The following is a 16680-nucleotide window of genomic DNA, read 5'->3' on the forward strand; positions in this document are numbered from 1 at the left end:
CAGTGATCCAGCAGATTGCTGGGGCAGCGCCACTGGTGCACAGCACGTGGCCTGACAAGGGCAGGATCAGTGCCGAGGCAGAGGCAGCCAGGGAGAGCATCAGCACTTCAGACAAGGGCTCTGCCTCCCACTCCCTCCTGCTGATCCTCTGCCCTTTCACCTTGGGTCCTTACCTTTGTGTGGAACCCCTTTCCAGGGCTCACACATGATGAGGTCTGACTGCTGGATCATTCTGGCACTGCCCCTTCCATCCTGTTCTATTAGCAGATGCTCCAGATGTTGTCAGCTGTTTTCCTACTGGTGTGGTGTGTGTATGGAGCTGTGGGAGCTAGAAAAGAGAAGCTCAGGGACTGCAAAGGGGAAGAAGAGCAGTTCATTCCCCTGCAGACAGGAAGGGAGAATCATGAGACAGAGCAGCTCTGTTCTGCAAAGTGACTCTTTTTATTAGGCAAAACCCCTCTTGGACTCCCTCTGTCACTGCAACCCAAAAGCCCTGTTGTGAACAGCCAAGATCCTCAGCTGCAGTGGGAGAATGTTCCTGGGCTGGGAAGTTAGCAGAAGGTGTTTGGGAGTGCAGAGTGTCAGACAGAGGAGGGACTGCTGTGCAGCTCTGCAGCGAGCAGGGCAGGCACTGCCACACCACTGCAAGGATGCTTTTCCCAGAGATGATTTCACAGTGGTGGCATCTTATCTTGTCACTGCAATGGCTCTTCAGAAAACATAGAGGAAGCCTCTTGAAATGATGTGATAGCCTTGGAACAAAGGGCTAATCTGTTACCAGTGGCAGCATGTGCTTCCCAATCATTTTCCTACATTCCCAGCTCTGTTTCAGTCTCTCACGGGGAGCAATGTGAAGGGTTTAACTCTGGTGAGCCCAGAGGAGGCTGGAAGCTGATTAAAAACTGGGATGGGGGAAGATATTTTTCTCAGCTGGAATGACTGCAGCAAAATAAATTAATGCTGGCTGCTTGAGCCATAGACATTTGATTTGTTAATGGCTTCGGCTCTGCAGGCTTTTGGTTGATGTACCAAATGTCTCGGTGCCACGTGTAAAGCTGCTGATTTCTGCTAACACAGACCCTGAAATGCAGAAGCATAAAATATTGATGCTTCTGCCTCCTAAAAGATGGAGATGATAACAGTAAGTACCTCCAAATGGCATTGGATGTGGCTGGGGGATGGCCCTGGGAGGTGATGAGCATCCCTCTGAGCCTGGAAGAGACACCGTGCCAGGGCTTATTCTGGGAATAACTCCCTTCTGCCAAAGGTGCCTGCACATGGAGAGACTGCTCTGGGGCTGTAAAAGCCTGTGGGTCAGCAGCTCCATCTGCAGAACCCCCAGGAGGGAGGGCTGGATCCACAGAGGGTTCTGAGCCGTGTGGTGTGATGCTGAGGCTGCTGGGGTCACAGCCTTTGGAGCTGGGCGCAGGTGAGGGCTGGGCAGGGCAGAGGCTCTGGAACAGGGCTGAAGGCAAAGCCTGGCTGCAGGAAGAGGGATGGGTTCTTTGCAGCTGAGAAGGCAAACCGTGCCAGACAGGCATTGAGAGTGCTTTGCTGTGCCTAGTAACGTGTCTGTGCTCCAAAGCCTGCTGAGGAACAGAGCCCTTTTCATTGCTGCCCAGCCCTCCCAGCCAGCTCCCACCCCTTCCCCGGGCCTGGCCTCAGTGGTGGGCTCCTGAGGTGGCTCAGGGATGTCTGCAGGCAGGTGAGCCAGTGTGCTGAGCAGGCTGTGGGGCTGCAGGATGGTGCACGGCCTCGGGAAGGGGCACAAAGCCCCTGCAGCATCCCCGTTGTGCTCCCAGGGGTGTTGTCAGCCACTGAGACCCCCACAGGAAAGTGACTTGTTGCAGTGGAAGTGCAAATGCTGCATGGGCTGGGCATGAGCCTGCCAACCTGCTTTTCCCTCCACCCTCTGAATTTCTCTCAGCAACAAGCTTGTTGTGGCTGCACCTGCTTTTGGTGCTGCCTTTGCCACAAGCAGCCAGCATCTTTTTTCACATGATCCAACACAGTTATTTCAGCTGTTTCTGCAAATTCAAACTTGTTGTTGAATAAGTTAGGCAGAGCAGAAATAGGTCAGGGTTTGAACTAAGATGTAGCTGTCTCTCTTCACAGGCAGTTGCCTCTTCCCCTGCCGATGTGCATTGTGCTAATGGAGCAGTGAATAAAGGCAAGAGAACAAAGGGAAGCAGAAGTGCCAGCTTCTTTATGCTGGGATTGCAGCTTCAGAGCCCTTTCCTTTGCAGAAGTGATACCAAGACCACTCTGCAAACGCTCCTGAGATGAGAAAAGGCCAAATTGTCTGCCCAAGCTGCCTGAGCACACCAGAGCCACTTAAAACCCTGCCCTTGCTTTTGCCATCACATGAGAAATGATCTCTTGGTGCAGCCTAAATGCTGAGAACATCCCTGGTGCTTTTAGGAATCATCTGGCTTGAAACAGGCTGCATTCACTCATTAGTCACTGGGTGCTGGCTTTGAGGTGGGTTCTTTGTTGCAGGGAGTGCCTGTGGCTGACACCAAGCTCCTGGCAGGTTGGCTGTCACGTTGTTTTAGGCTGATGTGACTGCTCCTGGTCCTTGCACAGGACATTAGGAGTCCAGAATTCCATTGCTCCTTTAAACCACCTGCCTGGTCCTGTGTGCTGTGGGAAGGGCTGTGTGGCCTGACCCAGAAGGATGTAAATGGGAGGAGAATGTGTCTGACAGAACCACCTCATGGTTTGTTCTCCCCTGGCTTCTTGTCCTCGAGCCTGATTCACTCTGAGGCTTCCAGCAGTGACTGCCATCGTGCCTGAAATGGGGTGAGGCCCAGAGTGGTTCTCTGGGGTGCTGCAGTGCTGCCCCAGAGCTGCTGTGAGGGCTGTGAGGGCTGGCTCTGGCTGGGCTTCTCCACATGGATGCTTTGGTGTGCTGGGAGTTTTGAGGCAGGGGAGGGTGTTCTCCCCACGTTACAGGAACAGCCCTGCACAGTCCAACCAGGCTCTTCCTTCCTGCCTGCCATTTAGATCCCCCTTAGTGCCCAGCATCCCCATCCTTTGGCCACCCTGTGCTGGGCAGCAGAGCCCAGGTTTGCTCGTTGCTGGGGAAGTTGGGAGCAGAGGAGATGCAGCAGCACCCTGAGAATGGTTCTAATGCTGCTCAGACATTGTTCTTCAAGCACCATCGACCTCTGGGACTCTGCTGGTGGCCCATGGGGCTGTTGGCAGCCAAAGCCAAGCACAGTGAGTCACTCTGTGGTCTGGCTACTGGTTCCTAAGACTCCAGCCTCTCCCTGAGGGCTTTTTCTGCTCCCCACCTTCCCTCTGACCTCCTGAGCATCCCTCATACTTTTCAAGCCCTGCCTACTTGCTTTATCTCTTCAGGCCCCTCCAGAAGGCCCTGGGTGTGCTCCTGGCCCAGGAAATAAGAGGGAAGTTGGTTAGAAGCTCAAGCTTGCAGTGGTGATGGAGCAATGGAGTCCGTGCCCTGAGTCACTCTGAGTCGCTTCCCCTTCCCTGTCTGTCACCCTCAGCCTGGTGACTGCCCTGCCTTGCCCCACACTGCTGCGTGCTGGGAACTGCCTGCACTGGCCCTGCTGCCACAGGGGAAAACCCTGTGTTCAGCTGATCTGTCTTTTGGCCTTAGAGAGAGGTCTGTTTGTTTACCAGGAGGGGAGACCTCAGCAAGACTCAAAAGCTCGTCACACCCCCTCCCTCCACAACAGTCCTGCTGCCTGAATCGCTGGGGCAAGTGGCTGCCTGTGGAAGTGGGACCCTTGGTTGGGCACAATGTGGTAAGAGCCTTGCCTCACACAGGGAGGGTGAGCAGAAGCACTGCTCCTCCCCGGGAGAAGCCCTGCAGGGGGCTGCAGCACAACGAACCCTCTGCTTTGATGGAGTTTCTCTGTCCCCTGAAGCCTGAGCTCATTTCTATTAGGAGAGGAGGAGAATGTAGGTTTTCAGAGCAGGTCTGGAAACAGAGAGGCAGGATGAGGCACAGCTGTCCCAGGGCAGAGGAGTGAGGAGGGGAGGCATCTCTGCTGCCACACAGCAAGGTTATTCCCACAGCCAGAGGGACGTGGCCCTTGTCCCACATCTGCCTTTGGGGTCAGGTTAGTTCAGCGTTGCTGCCAGACAGAGGGGGCCAGAGGGCCACTGGCAGTTTAACATGATGTCACCTTGTCCTGCAGTAAGTAGGTCAGGGTGACATCCTGCCTGAGAGCCCTGTGTGCCCGGGTTCTGCTGAGCAGGGCTGTCCCCAGCACGCTCCCAAAGCCCCTGGGAGGGGAAGTGATGCAGAAGGAGCTTCTCTGGGGGTTATCTGGGGGGCACGGAGTGAGCCCAGCTCTGGGGGCTCTGCAGCAGCCCCTGGTTGGCTGGCACCAATGAAGCATCAGATGGGCTGATGAATACCCAGGTTGCTATGGCGACAGAGCTGGTGCTAAAGCAGCCCCTGTGCATCCCTCCCTGCACACACAGGGGCTGTCACACGGTGTGAGCGGGGCCAGGGGATGCTCCCCAGCCCAGAACCCCCAGCTCTGGCTGCAGGGAGCTCAGCAGTGCTGTGTGTGCAGAGCTGAGCTGTCTGCCAGCGCTCCACGGGCTGCAGGGTGGGCAGGCAGCCAGGGCCCGGGCACAGCCACCACACCGAGGCACTGCCATGGCACCACAGAGCCAGCCTGTGTGGAAAAGCCCTGCCCTCACCCTGCCCAGCTGCTTTGTTGCTGGGATCCCCTCATAGAGTGAACACAGGTTTCCCACCCAGAAAACCAGTGAGCAGCCAGTGCTCTGCCAGGGAGGAGTTCCATCAGGCATGAGGGGAGCAAGAACAGAGACAGACTCCTCTGTTTGGAGCAAATAGGTGAATTGTGAGCTGCAAGAGGAGCAGAACTCGAGGAGCATCAGCAGTGGGTGCAGGAGCCTGATGCCTCCCAGCCAGCTCAGTGCTGCCTGAGCCTTGCTGTTCCCGGCCAGGCTGGGGGGAGGGAGGGGATTCATTAACAGCCCAAGTGTGCAAACAAGATGGGATGTGGATTATGGCTGAGGGGAAGTGCCTGAAGTGCTGACTCCACACCTCCTCTTGTCACGCCTGACTCTCTAGTCTCTCTTTTCCATAGCTTTGATCCGTGTCTGTGTGTGCCAGAGCTGCAGAGGGGCTGTGCAGCACCAACCAGCCCGTGTGTGTGCCAGGCGAGGAGCAGCCTGAGCAAACATCCGCCCTGCCAGACCTCAGAGCGGGTGGCACAAGGCAGGTTTTGAAAGCTGCTGCGGTTTAGGATGTTGTTGTGACGCTGTGCTGCGTGTGAGAGTCCCACAGCACGTGTGGCTCCATCCCCTGCTCATGCAGCTGCTCCCAAACCCCAGCCCGGGGTAACCTCTGCGCCCCGGTGTTGGTAACAGCTGTGGCATGAGGATGCTGCCAGCTGCAGCTTCAGGCCAGCACTGCAAAGGGGCTGCTGCATTTCCTCTGCAGTGCAGCAGCGTGGCCAGAGCCTGGCACCTGAGCTGGGGAAGGGGCTGGAGCACAGGTCAGGTGGAGTCACCATCCCTGGGGGTGTTTCAGAGCCGGGTGGGTGTTGCACTGAGGGCAATGGGCTGGTGGTGGATAGGGCTGGGACAGAGGCTGCATGCCATGGGCTGAAAGGTCTCTGCCAGCTGAAGCCATTCAATGATGAGGAACAGCTGAGGGAATGGGGGTGTTGAGCCTGGAGGAGAGGAGGCTGAAGGAAGACAGGAGCCCTCTCTGCAGCTCCTTACAGGAGGCTGCAGGAGCTGGGGATCAGGCTCTGCTCCCCAGTAATGAAGAACAAGAGGAAAGAGGCTCAAGTTGCCCCAGGTGAAGGTGAGATTGGAGCTGAGGCAGAACTGTTTCCCTGAGAGGGGTGTCAGCCCCTGTGCCAGGCTGCCCAGGGAGCTGGGGGAGTGCCCAGCCCTGGAGGGATCCCAGAGGTGCTGGGGGCTGTGGGTCAGTGCTGGGCTGGGCAGGGTGAGGGCAGGGCTGGCACTGCAGCAGCTTCAAGGGCTTTGCCAACCAGAATGGTTCTGTGATTCCCTGCTGACAGCCCTGCAGTCAGTGCCTGGAGGCAAAGAGGCTGTGCAATGATTCTCTCACATACACAGGATTGTGGCCTCCCAGAGAGACACAAGCCAGGGTGGGAGAAGGTGTTTTCTCCCTCTGATACAAAGAGGGATGAAGTGTCAGGAGTCACAGGGGTGATGCTGTCACCAGAGTCTTGTTTAGGGAAGTTTATGCTCTAGGTGTGTAAATCTCCTGTGGAAGGGGGACCCAGCACCCAAGAGGCAGCAGCAGAGCAGATGAAGCTGGGACAGCCCCGGTGTCTGTGGCACAGCTGAGAGCTCACACCTGAGGTGACACAGACTGCACACCTGAGCTTTTTCAGTGCAGTTTCACCTTTGCACACGTTGAGAGCCTGGATGTTCCTGCTTTTGGTCTCCATTGTGGCTTTAGTTCTCCCAGTGAGAGCTGTCACCTTCCCCTGCAGCCCCAGTGCCCCCAGTATCATTGTCTGCAGGCTGCAGAAAGCCACGGCTGCTCAGATGAGATATATCCCGTGCCCCACACACTTATCTCTCCTCAGAACAACACAGCTGTGGCTCAGCTAGCTCAGTGTTTATTACCTGTGCCCCAGCCAGTGTTGTTGCAGACCCAGCTCGGTTTGTGTCCCCGTTTATAGCCGGGAGAGCGCAGGGCCCCAGCCTCTGCTGCCCAGCATCACTTCGGTCTCTGGTTGTCAGTAGGAAGCAGAGCCTTGAAAGCTGCCTTTTTTTAGACCTCTTTGGTTTCTCTCTCTGCTGCTGCTTACATATTTCCTTCGTGCAGGACGTAGCTGCTGCTGTTTTGGTTTGTGTTTTATAGGCTGCCTCCATCTGTGTGTTACTGTCAGGGCTGAGCCCCTCGGAGGCTGCAGCACCGACCTCTGCACCCTGTAACAGTTCTGCAGCTCCCAGTGCTTCCTCACAGCCTGTTTGCAGCTGCAGGCTCTCCTGAAGCCTTCCCCAGGTGGTGCACAGTGATGCTGTGCCTTTCCAGCACGAGCCTTCCATCTAGACTCTGCAAGGATTGGATGTTCAAGTGCTCTCAGGAATCCATCCCGTTAGGTTTGTCCCTGCTGAGCCTTGGTTTCACACTGCATGGCGTGCTCAGCCTCACTCCAATCCCTCTGCTTTGTTGCCAGGAAAATCAGGCACTTGCTGGACTCAGCTTTGCCCTCTTCTACCCAAATTTGGCTCCCTAAGAAGAGCTCCATGGCTGCTCCATGGCTGCACTGGCCAGTCGGGGTCAGCTGCTGTTCCTGGGGCTGCCTCACAGAGCTCAGGGAGACATGAAGAGTCTCATCTCTGGGCTCTGCTGCATTTTCACACCTCACCAGGGCCCCAGGTGAGCTGGGGCTGCTCTCAAGCATCACCTGCTGAACATTCCTTTCAGGTTCTCCTCTTGCACCTCTGTCTTCACCAAAACTCCCTCTGCCCTTTCTGCACTCTTCCCCTCCACCATTTCTCTCCCCACACTCCCTGGCCACGTTTGTTTGTGCTCAGTGGCTCTGACAGACATCTGGTGCCATTTCTGTGCCACTTGCCTCGTGTTTTCCCTCAGCTCCCACATTAAATGCTCAGCCCAGACTCTCCCATTTCACAGGCCAGTGTTCTGCTCCCACTGGGACTCATCTCTCCTCTGCTGCTTCCCCTTTTGCCAGCCCTTCCCTGGCTGTCTCAGCAGCTCACACCAGCTTTCCAGAGATGCTCAGGACAAGGTTCCCCTCGCTCAGGGGGCACAGGAATGTGTCCAGGAGGCTTTGGGAACCTCCCAAGGAGACTCCACACTCCCTGGGCAGGCAGGTTAAACGTCTTGACAGAGCACTTGGGTTTGGGTTTTCATTCTGGTGCTGGTTTGTGGGACCTGGGGCATGTCACTTAGCCCTCTGCACCGTGTGTCTTCAGCTGCAGAAGGCTCAGAAACACATTCAGTTCTGCCCTGGAGTCCTTAAATCACAAGGTTTTCTGCCTCTCCTACTAATAAATAGGAATATATACAAATGAATGTTGATAAATGAACAGAGGACACAAAGTGGTGATGTCTGTTAACATTGAATGTTAATATGAACAGATACTGAGTGAGATCATCTGCAAAGGACTCATTTGGTCCTTCAAATTGTCAGGAGGCCAGAAGATGTTCCTAAGTAATCCACACAGGTTCATTACATAGCAGGAACCATTGAGGTACTTAAGGAATGAAAGCATGGAGGGTGAAGGGAGGTGTGTGTCCAGGCCTGAAATTAAGCAGTGAATTAACTAGTGCAAACTCTGTGCCACCTTCATTTCACCCCAAGGACCTTCCCCCAGCTGAGTGGTGTTCCTCAGATGAGGAGGTGGAAGAGCCAAGTGCCAGGGTGGGATCATGCAGGGAAAGTCAGCTTTTAGCCCAGCTCTGAGTGGAAGTGGGACTTGTCTCCCTGCTGCTGCTGCCATCAGGGTCCTGCAGAGCACCAGTGATCCCCAGAGGGTATTTTCACTCGGTGTTGCCCTTGTCTCTGAAGGACTTTGTTGGATTTCCACTGGACCATCTGCAGCTCAGACTCTGCCTGGGGGAAGCGTCCCCCTGGCTGTGCCACTTGGCAGAATCTCACTGTGCCAGTGCAGTACTGCAGATCCCTCTGGGGGCTGCTCTTGGATGCCACTCAAGAGCTGTCCTGTGCCCCCCCAGAAGCTGAAACCTCTTCTCACGTGAGGAGAAGCAACATGTGACCAAGGGTGAATGAGTCACGGTCTCACAGCCACAGGGCTCAAAATGCATCAATGACCTGATTTCCTTCTGATTCCCAGGCTGGCTCCTGCCTGTGGTCAAAGTGCAGGTCAATGACATTCCTCTCCCCTGCTTTGGGCTCCTCATCCCTGTGCAGAAGGGTCAGCAGGGTTTGACCATTAACTGCACCAAGCTCTCTGTCTTCATACCTATAACTGATGCTGGAGAGGAGGGAGGTCATTAGCACTTCACAGACACGCTGAAGCTGCTCTGCAGGCACGTGATGGCAGGGATCTCCCAGAGGCTCCTCCACGCCTGGGGCTCCTTCTCTTAAGACCTGGTAAAAATAGCAAACTAAGCAGGGATTTGAGCCTCAACTCACTGAGGCAAGAGTAAAGCAGCACTAAATACCTGGGACAACGTGAGGGCTTTGTGTGCTGCTGCCCTGCCAGGGCCCCTCCAACCAAACAGCTCCTGGGCTGGGAGCCCTGAGCACCTTCCTCATTCAGAAGCTGCATCAAAGTGTGACACAAAACAATCTGTTGATGAAGCAAAACAGTCTGTGCTGTGGGAAGGACCTGGGGGGAAATGCTGTGACAGTGGCTCAAGGGCTGGGCTCTGGGAGCTAAGTGCAGCAGAACAGAGATGCAGAGCACAGGGAGGGGGGGAGCTGAGGCTACTGGGTCTTTCAGCTGCTCAGGGTGATGCTGAGAAATGCTGCAAACTGAGGAATCTGAAGTGCAAGTGAGGTCCCAGGACAGATTCCCAGAGGCCAAGGCCTGGAGTGTCTCCTCCTGCTTCCCCAGAGGGAGTGGCTGGAGCTGCTGCAGGTGCTTCTCCTACAGATCCCCTCTCCTGATGCACTTCACCTGCTCTTCACTGCAAAGGGCTCCTGGCTGGAGCTTGTGCAGCAACTTGGCCACATTTTATCTATATCCTCTCATCCCCAGCCCTGGGGAGCAGCTGTGATTTCACACAGTCCCACAGTGCTGGAAGGGCCCTGCAGAGCTGCTCCAGCCCCAGCCCTGCTCCAGCAGCTTCCCCTGGCTCAGGGGGCACAGGAACGTGTCCAGGTGGGGTTGGGAACCTCCTGAGGAGCCTCCACACCCTCCCTGGGCAGCCTGGGCTCCCTCACCTCAGCACCAAAGGAGCTTCTCCTGTGCCAGTGGCACTGCCTGTGTGCCAGCCTGTGCCCATCACCCTTTGTCCTGGTACTGGCCACCACACACCAAACACTGGCCCCAGGCTCTGACACCCACCTTTAGGGATTGATCAGCCTTGATGGGTCCCCTCTCAGCCTTCTCTTCCCCATGCTGAACAGCCCCAGGTCCTGCAGCCTTTCCTCTGCTTATGGTACAAGGAGAAGTCTGTGATCTAGTCCCCCCTTGCAGAGGGGACACCCCAGAGCAGGGATGAGCATCCCTCTGGCCATGCTGTGGGTGACCCAAAGAGCCCAGGCAAACCCCGTTTGGGTGCCAGAGACTCCCGAGAGTCACTTCTAGCACCAAAGCTGGGTTTAAGGGTCAAAAAGCTGGGGCACGTTTTGCAGGGGCAAGCTTTTGTCTGAGCCTGTCTGCCTGGAGCGGGAAGTGCTAAACCCAGCAGCCCTGCCTGTGCTTCTGCTGGCTGTTCCATGCTGGGCCTCCAGTCCCTGAGCTCTGAGCAGGGGCTGTCAGCATCAGACCCATTAGCCGAGGCCACCAAGAGCCACGGGGACACATCTCCCTGCGTGGGACACCTCCAGGTGGGGCAGAGGGCTGAGGTTTGGGGGCGTCCCCAGCCCCCAGCCCCCCGGGCAGCCCCTCGCCCCTGACCCCGCTCCTCCCTTTGCCGGCAGCGAGAGGCGTCCCCTGCGCGTGAGCGTGGCGCACCCGGTGCCCTGCAGCCTGCACGGGAGGAAATGCACCGTGGCCGTGGAGACCAGCAGCAGCCAGGCGCAGCCGGACTTCACCAAGCACCGCTCGGGCTTCGTGCTCTGCGTGCCGGGGCATTAACGGGGGCAGGAGACACGAGCGGGGGCTGCCGCTGCCCCCGGCCCGCCGCGGGATGCGCTCGGACACGCTCGGCTGGGACTGGGGCACCGGCCGCTAAAGGTGGAACAAAGCCCGGGCTCGGAGAGGGCTTGATCGCCACGTGAAGGCTTAAAAACGGCCGGTGAGCTGCATCCATCTCACAGAACGGGCCAGAGCAGCAGGGCAGTGCTTCTGGTCCGAAGGTGCATCTATAGGCACCTGCACCCTTTCCCCCGTTGCCCACGGCCAGCTCTCACACCCTCTGCTGATCCCTCCTGGGGTTAGATCTCGCGTATCCTTTGTTTTTTGCAAGATTCTGCAGCCTCCAGCTGAGGAACCAAAGATCCTGGGCTCAGGGAGCCCCGTGCTGCAAGCCCCAGCCCCGGCGAGGTGGGGGCTGGAGGGGCTGAGCCTGCACCTTCCACCGCCCAGCACACGCCAGCGGGGAACACAGCCCCGGCCGCTGCCTGAGCTCAGGAAGCCACTGAGAGCCCCGGGCTGGGGGCAGGCCCACTGCCAGAACGGAGAGTGGGACAGTGCAGAGCTTTTATGCCTTTAATCCTGCAGCATTCTGCCTTAATTACCCTCTCCAATGACCTGAAAAGCCAGTGGTCCTGTTCAGACCAAGTGGCTGAATGCTGAGCCCCGGTGCTGGGGGCTGAGGCTGCAGCTCTTTGGCTTCACACTGAACCTCTGGGCACATCCATCCATGCCCCTCTCTCCATCCCTCCCTCCACCCTCCACGGGTGGCACCGTGGCTTCTCCAGTGGCACCCAAACCCAGCCAAGCTGGAGCTGGGTGTTTGCAAGAGGGCTCCACAGACTAAGGAGCTCTTCATTTCTGCTGCATCGTGGGGCTGTGTGTGCTGAGTCCTGGCACTGCTGGTCAGGTCAGGATCTGCAGCAGGGCTGGTGGGGGGAGCCCAGCCTAGGAATCACCCACCTCCAGCCCAGGGAGCGCAGCTTTGATGAGCATGGGAAGAACTGGGAAGCCTGGAAAGGGCTTCTCACCTGCCAGCCTGCAGGGGAGGGTTTCCCAAAGCCACGGACACAGGGACTGTGCCACACCAAGCCCCAGAGTGTGGAGGGATCCTGCATGGGGGGATCCTGCACAGAGAGCTCTGCTCGTCAGGTCCAACCCACATCCTCAGGAAGCAGCTCCTCCAGCTCCTGGCCAAGTCACCCACCACCCCAGCCCAGCCACACCAAGGGCTCCTCACCTTGTCAAGCACCTCCCACGAGCGGCTCAGGACCAGCGAGGCCCCTGCACCTCCTCCTGTAGCCCCCAGCACCAGCTCCTCGCCGCCAGTGCCTCGGGACAGCCCAGCCCGCGTCTGCCTCCTCCCAGGAAAGCTCCAGAAGGCAGAAACCCGGCTGCTGCTGTGCCTTTCTCCTTGCACTCCTCGCTTTCTGCACCTCCTTGGCCAGCCCTGCCCCAGGAGCAGCGACCTGCAGCCAGGCAGCAGCAGGAGCTCCGTGGGCCCTGCGAGCAAGTGCAGGGCAGGTCCAACCTACGAGATGGCAACATTGGAGGTGATGAGATGTGTCTTTATGAAATGTAGCTGTTCCTGTTCTGGTTTTATAGAGAGAGAGATATATAGAGATATATAAAGTATATATTCCTGGTTATTCCCATAAATTAACTAGCCCTGAATGGGGTTTTGCTCTTCAGCCTGGGGCAATGCTGCTGCAATGATCCAATGCTGCAATGAACCTCTGGGGGGGTTGAATTGCCGGTATTTTAACGTGTAAAAAAGCAGTAAATCAAACAATCCCTCTACTATGCTGCACCTGGGCTCTGGTTTCCATCCTTCACCGCAATAAACAACCCCCCAGGAGCTGCATCCACGGTGCTGCTGCCCCTTTCTGCCCCGGGAACACGATGCAGGGATGGGAAGGGGAGCTGGGCATCCCCAGCACCCCGTGTGTCACCCCAGGCTGCTGGGAGGCTCCTCCCCAGCCCTGCAGCCCTCCGAGCCCGGGGCTGACCCCGAGGCCTTAAAGCCCGCAGCAGCAAAGCCAATTTCCCCAGGGGAGGGGAAGGAGAGGGGAGGGGAGGGGGGGAGATGCAGAAAAGAGCCTGCCATGAGCTGCTGCCGGGTAATGGATGGTCAGTGCAGTTTTATTTCATCAGCACAGTACAAAAATAAATAAAAAGAAGGGGTGGGGGGTAGATGGCAGGCACACGGAGCCCCACGACACAGGCGCCGGGTTATCCACCACACACACCTACAAACACACCACACACACACAGTGAGACGAGTATAAATTAATCCAGTAACAACACCCACCAATTTGGTCAACAAAGAGCTACAGAAGAGATTGCACTAAAAAAAATGAGAGAGGAAAAGAAAAAGGTCTGTACAGACAACGGTGTCAGCGGGGTCCCACGGGCAGCGGCCACAGCATCCCTCCCTCTGAAACGCCCCACGGGCCTGAACCCAGCCACAGCTGTGCACACGGAGGGGGAAAGAAAAAACACACACACAGAGGAAAAAATCGAGAATGGTTAAAAGCCAGAAGCAGCAGGAGGTGCCTGGGCCTGCCGGGCTCAGCGCTGCGGCACCGCGCTGCCGGCGCATCCTGGGCACGGGGCATCCTACAGGCAGCTGGGTGGCAATCCTACAGGCAGCTGGGTGGCAATCCTACAGGCAGCTGGGTGGCAGTCCTACAGCCATCTCTGGTTGTCGTTATTTTCCAGCCATCCTCTCTGGGTATCACTTTCCAGCCAGCTCTGGGTGTCATTTTTATACAGCCATCATCCCTGGGTGCTGGTATCTCCCAGCCATCATCCCTGGGTGCTGTCATCTCCCAGCCATCATCCCTGGGTGCAGTTATCTCCCAGCCATCATCCCTGGGTGCTGTCATCTCCCAGCCATCATCCCTGGGTGCAGTTATCTCCCAGCCATCATCCCTGGGTGCAGTTATCTCCCAGCCATCATCCCTGGGTGCTGTCATCTCCCAGCCATCATCCCTGGGTGCAGTTATCTCCCAGCCATCATCCCTGGATGCTGTTATCTCCCAGCCATCATCCCTGGGTGCTGTCATCTCCCAGCCATCATCCCTGGGTGCAGTTATCTCCCAGCCATCATCCCTGGGTGCAGTTATCTCCCAGCCATCATCCCTGGGTGCTGTCATCTCCCAGCCATCATCCCTGGGTGCTGTCATCTCCCAGCCATCATCCCTGGATGCTGTTATCTCCCAGCCATCATCCCTGGGTGCTGTCATCTCCCAGCCATCATCCCTGGGTGCAGTTATCTCCCAGCCATCATCCCTGGGTGCCATTTTTCCAGCCAGCTCTGGCTGTCACATTTTTTTCCCAGCCATCTCTCTCATTCAGGTTTTTTTTTTCTCCTCCAGTTTTGTTTTTTAACGTGGTTTTTTTTGCCTTTTTCCGTGTTTTTTGCTCTGAAGACACAAAATGCTCCTGTTTGCATGCGCCATACCACTGCAAAAGCAACAATGAAAGAATAAAGAAGGGATTGTCCTTGGGTTCTTTTTTCCTCTTTCTCTCCCCCCCTCCCGTAGGTTAGTGAGTTTGTTTTTGTGGTTTCTTGGTTTTGTTTTGTTGTTGTCGTTGTTCTAAAGTCCTCAGATAGCAGCATGTAGAGTCCTTCCTCGCTTGCACACTCACGGGGTCCTTTACACAACACTCATGGTCAGTGCACGATGGGAACAAGACGTTTCACATTGATGCCATGACAGTAGCGATTCCCCAGAACCCAGCCCCGCTCGGGAACCTCGAGTCTCTCCAAAGAAAATAAATTAAAGGGGAGGGAGGATGGGGGAGCCCGGGGGGGGGGGAAGCGGGGCCGGGCCCCGTCTGTGTCCCGTTACCGCCGCTCCGCCGGTAACGATCGGCCCCGCTCGGCCGCCTCGGGGAAGCCTTTACCGCGTTTCTTTCTCCTCCTCTCCGTTCCCTCGCCCCGGCGCCGCCGCCCCCCGCAGCCCGCCCTTTGTCTCGGCGATGCGCTGAGCGGCCCCGCACGGCGGCTCCAGTCCCGCTCCGCAACGCGGGGCTCGGGGCGCCCCCTCCTCCGCTCGGCTGCGGGAGCCCCTGCGCCCGCACGACGGGGCGGCGAACGATCCCCCCCGCTCCCCTCCTCGCTCCGTGTCCGTTCCCCCCCCCCGCTCCCCGCCGAAGGCCGGGCCCAGGGGGGCGGCAGCGGCCCCGCCGTTCCCCCGGGGACTGGCTGGAGCACGGCCGGGCCGAGCGGGGCCGGCGCCCGGAGCATCCCCGGCGGGGCCCGGCCGGCGCTCACCGGTCGAGGCCGATGAGCAGCCGCCCCTTCTCCTCGGAGCCGCTCTCCTTCTTGAGGTCGGCGAAGACCTGCGTGAAGTAGTGCGGGTCGGCGTTGACCTGCAGCATCTTGGGGCTCATGAGGTCGATGATGGAGAGGCAGCGGTCCCAGAAGGCCTCCTTACAGCTCTCCACCAGGAAGGGCTTGAGCGGGTAGGAGATCTCGTTGCCCATGTAGGAGTAGGACAGGTACAGGCAGGTGAGCAGCACTGCCTGCAGTTCGTGGTCGGTGGCCACCTCGGCCGAGATGACGTCCCGGCACAGCATGTAGAGGAAGACCACGTTGGCGGGCGTGATGAAGCCCTGGTCCTGCCAGCCCTGCAGCAGCAGCGAGCGGTCCACGGAGCGCAGCCAGAGCACGGGGTCGGTGGGCGAGAGGTGCTTGAGGCGGTAGCAGCGGCGGCACAGGAACTCGCCGAGGCAGCGCAGCAGCTCGCTGGTGGACGCCTGCACCACCACCCGGCGCGGGGTCGCGGCGGCGGCGGCGGGCGCGGCCGGCGGCACCTTCTGCGCCGAGGCGAGGGCGGCGGCGGCGGCGGCGGGCGGCGGCGGGGCGAAGGTGGCGAGGTTGGCGCACGACAGGGACTTCTTCAGGTTCTCGTTGTTGAGGTGGGTCACGTTGCTCTGGTAGCCGCCGTTGGGCTGCACCTTCTTGGAGCTCTTCTTCTTGGCGGAGACGGCGGCGATGCGCTTCCAGGGCAGCACCGAGATGAGCGAGTGCCGCTTCAGGCCCTTCTCCTTGGCGTTCTTGCTGTTCTGCACCGCCGTGTAGTGCCCCACCGTGGCCGCCCCCTCCTCGAACAGCGGGGCCTTCCGGTAGCTCGGCGACAGCGACAGCACCGTGCCCATGGCGCCGGCCGCCCGGCGGGCCCCGCCGCCCGCCCCGGCCCCGGCCCCGGCCCCGGCCCCGGCCCCGGCGCGGCCCCGCGCTCCGCTGCCCGCTCCGCCGCCGCCGCCGCCGCCGTTCAACGGCCGCGCCTCGCCCCGCCCCGCCCCGCCCCGCGCCGCGCGCGCTCCCGCCGGCGCAGTGCGCGCGCCCCGCCGCGCCCCGCCCCGCGCCGCCACGTGCGCCCGCGCGGGACACGCCCCCCCCCCCCCCGCCGGGCCCCGCACGGACCGCGCCGCGCTCAGCGACAGCACGCTCGGGGGCGCGGGTGGGATTCCCCTTTCCCACCGCAATAACAACCACGGAATCGTTTCGCGTGGAAAAGCCCCTGAAGCTGCCGCAGCCCCAGCCCTGCCCAGCCCGGCGCTGACCCTCAGCCCTCAGCCCCACGGCTCTGGGGTCCCTCCAGGGCTGGGCACTCCCCCAGCTCCCTGGGCAGCCTGGCACAGGGCTGACACCCCTCTCAGGGAAACAGCTCTGCCTCAGCTCCAGCCTCAACCTCCCTTGGGACAACTTGAGCCCGTTTCCTCTTGTCCTGTCACTCATTAGTGTGGAGCAGAGACTGACCCCAGCTCCCTGCAGCCTCCTGTCAGGGAGTGTCAGAGAGTGCTGCTGGCTCCCCTCAGCCTCCTCTTCTCCAGGCTCAACACCCCCATCCCCTCAGCTGCTTCCATCACACTTATGCTCCTACTACTACTACTAAACATTAATTTGGCAGAACTCTCACGTGCTGGGCCAGGACC

At 58.7% G+C, this 16680-nt stretch overlaps 2 protein-coding genes across 3 annotated transcripts in view; one reads left to right on the plus strand and one right to left on the minus strand.

Annotated features, from left to right (window-relative positions):
- Window positions 1-12595, plus strand: part of LOC133628698 (unconventional myosin-Id) — a 109747-nt gene extending 97152 nt beyond the window's left edge. For both annotated transcript variants that reach the window (XM_062017170.1, XM_062017171.1), the window contains one exon: window positions 10578-12595. In XM_062017170.1, the coding sequence (XP_061873154.1) occupies window positions 10578-10734 (157 nt within the window). In that variant the 3' untranslated portion in view covers window positions 10735-12595. The remainder of the gene's footprint in view (window positions 1-10577) is intronic.
- Window positions 12596-12852: 257 nt separating this feature from the next.
- On the minus strand, window positions 12853-15938 carry LOC133628950 (cyclin-dependent kinase 5 activator 1-like). The gene is made up of 2 exons (XM_062019263.1): window positions 15014-15938; window positions 12853-14199 (listed from the first exon to the last, which is right to left on the minus strand). Exons 1-2 carry the CDS (start codon window positions 15898-15900, stop codon window positions 14121-14123), a joined length of 966 nt encoding a protein of 321 aa, XP_061875247.1. The 5' UTR covers window positions 15901-15938; the 3' UTR covers window positions 12853-14120.
- Between the last annotated feature and the right edge of the window lie 742 nt (window positions 15939-16680).

The sequence above is a fragment of the Colius striatus genome, chromosome Z (genome assembly GCF_028858725.1).
Source record: "Colius striatus isolate bColStr4 chromosome Z, bColStr4.1.hap1, whole genome shotgun sequence".
NCBI lineage: Eukaryota > Metazoa > Chordata > Aves > Coliiformes > Coliidae > Colius > Colius striatus.

Coding starts and splice junctions, on each gene's coding strand:
- LOC133628950 (XM_062019263.1), bottom strand. CDS start 15,900: ATGGGCACGGTGCTGTCGCTGTCGCCGAGCTACCGGAAGGCCCCGCTG. Junction 14,200..15,013: donor CTGCTCATCGGCCTCGACCG/GTGAGCGCCGGC, acceptor TTGCTTTTGCAG/TGGTATGGCGCATGCAAACA.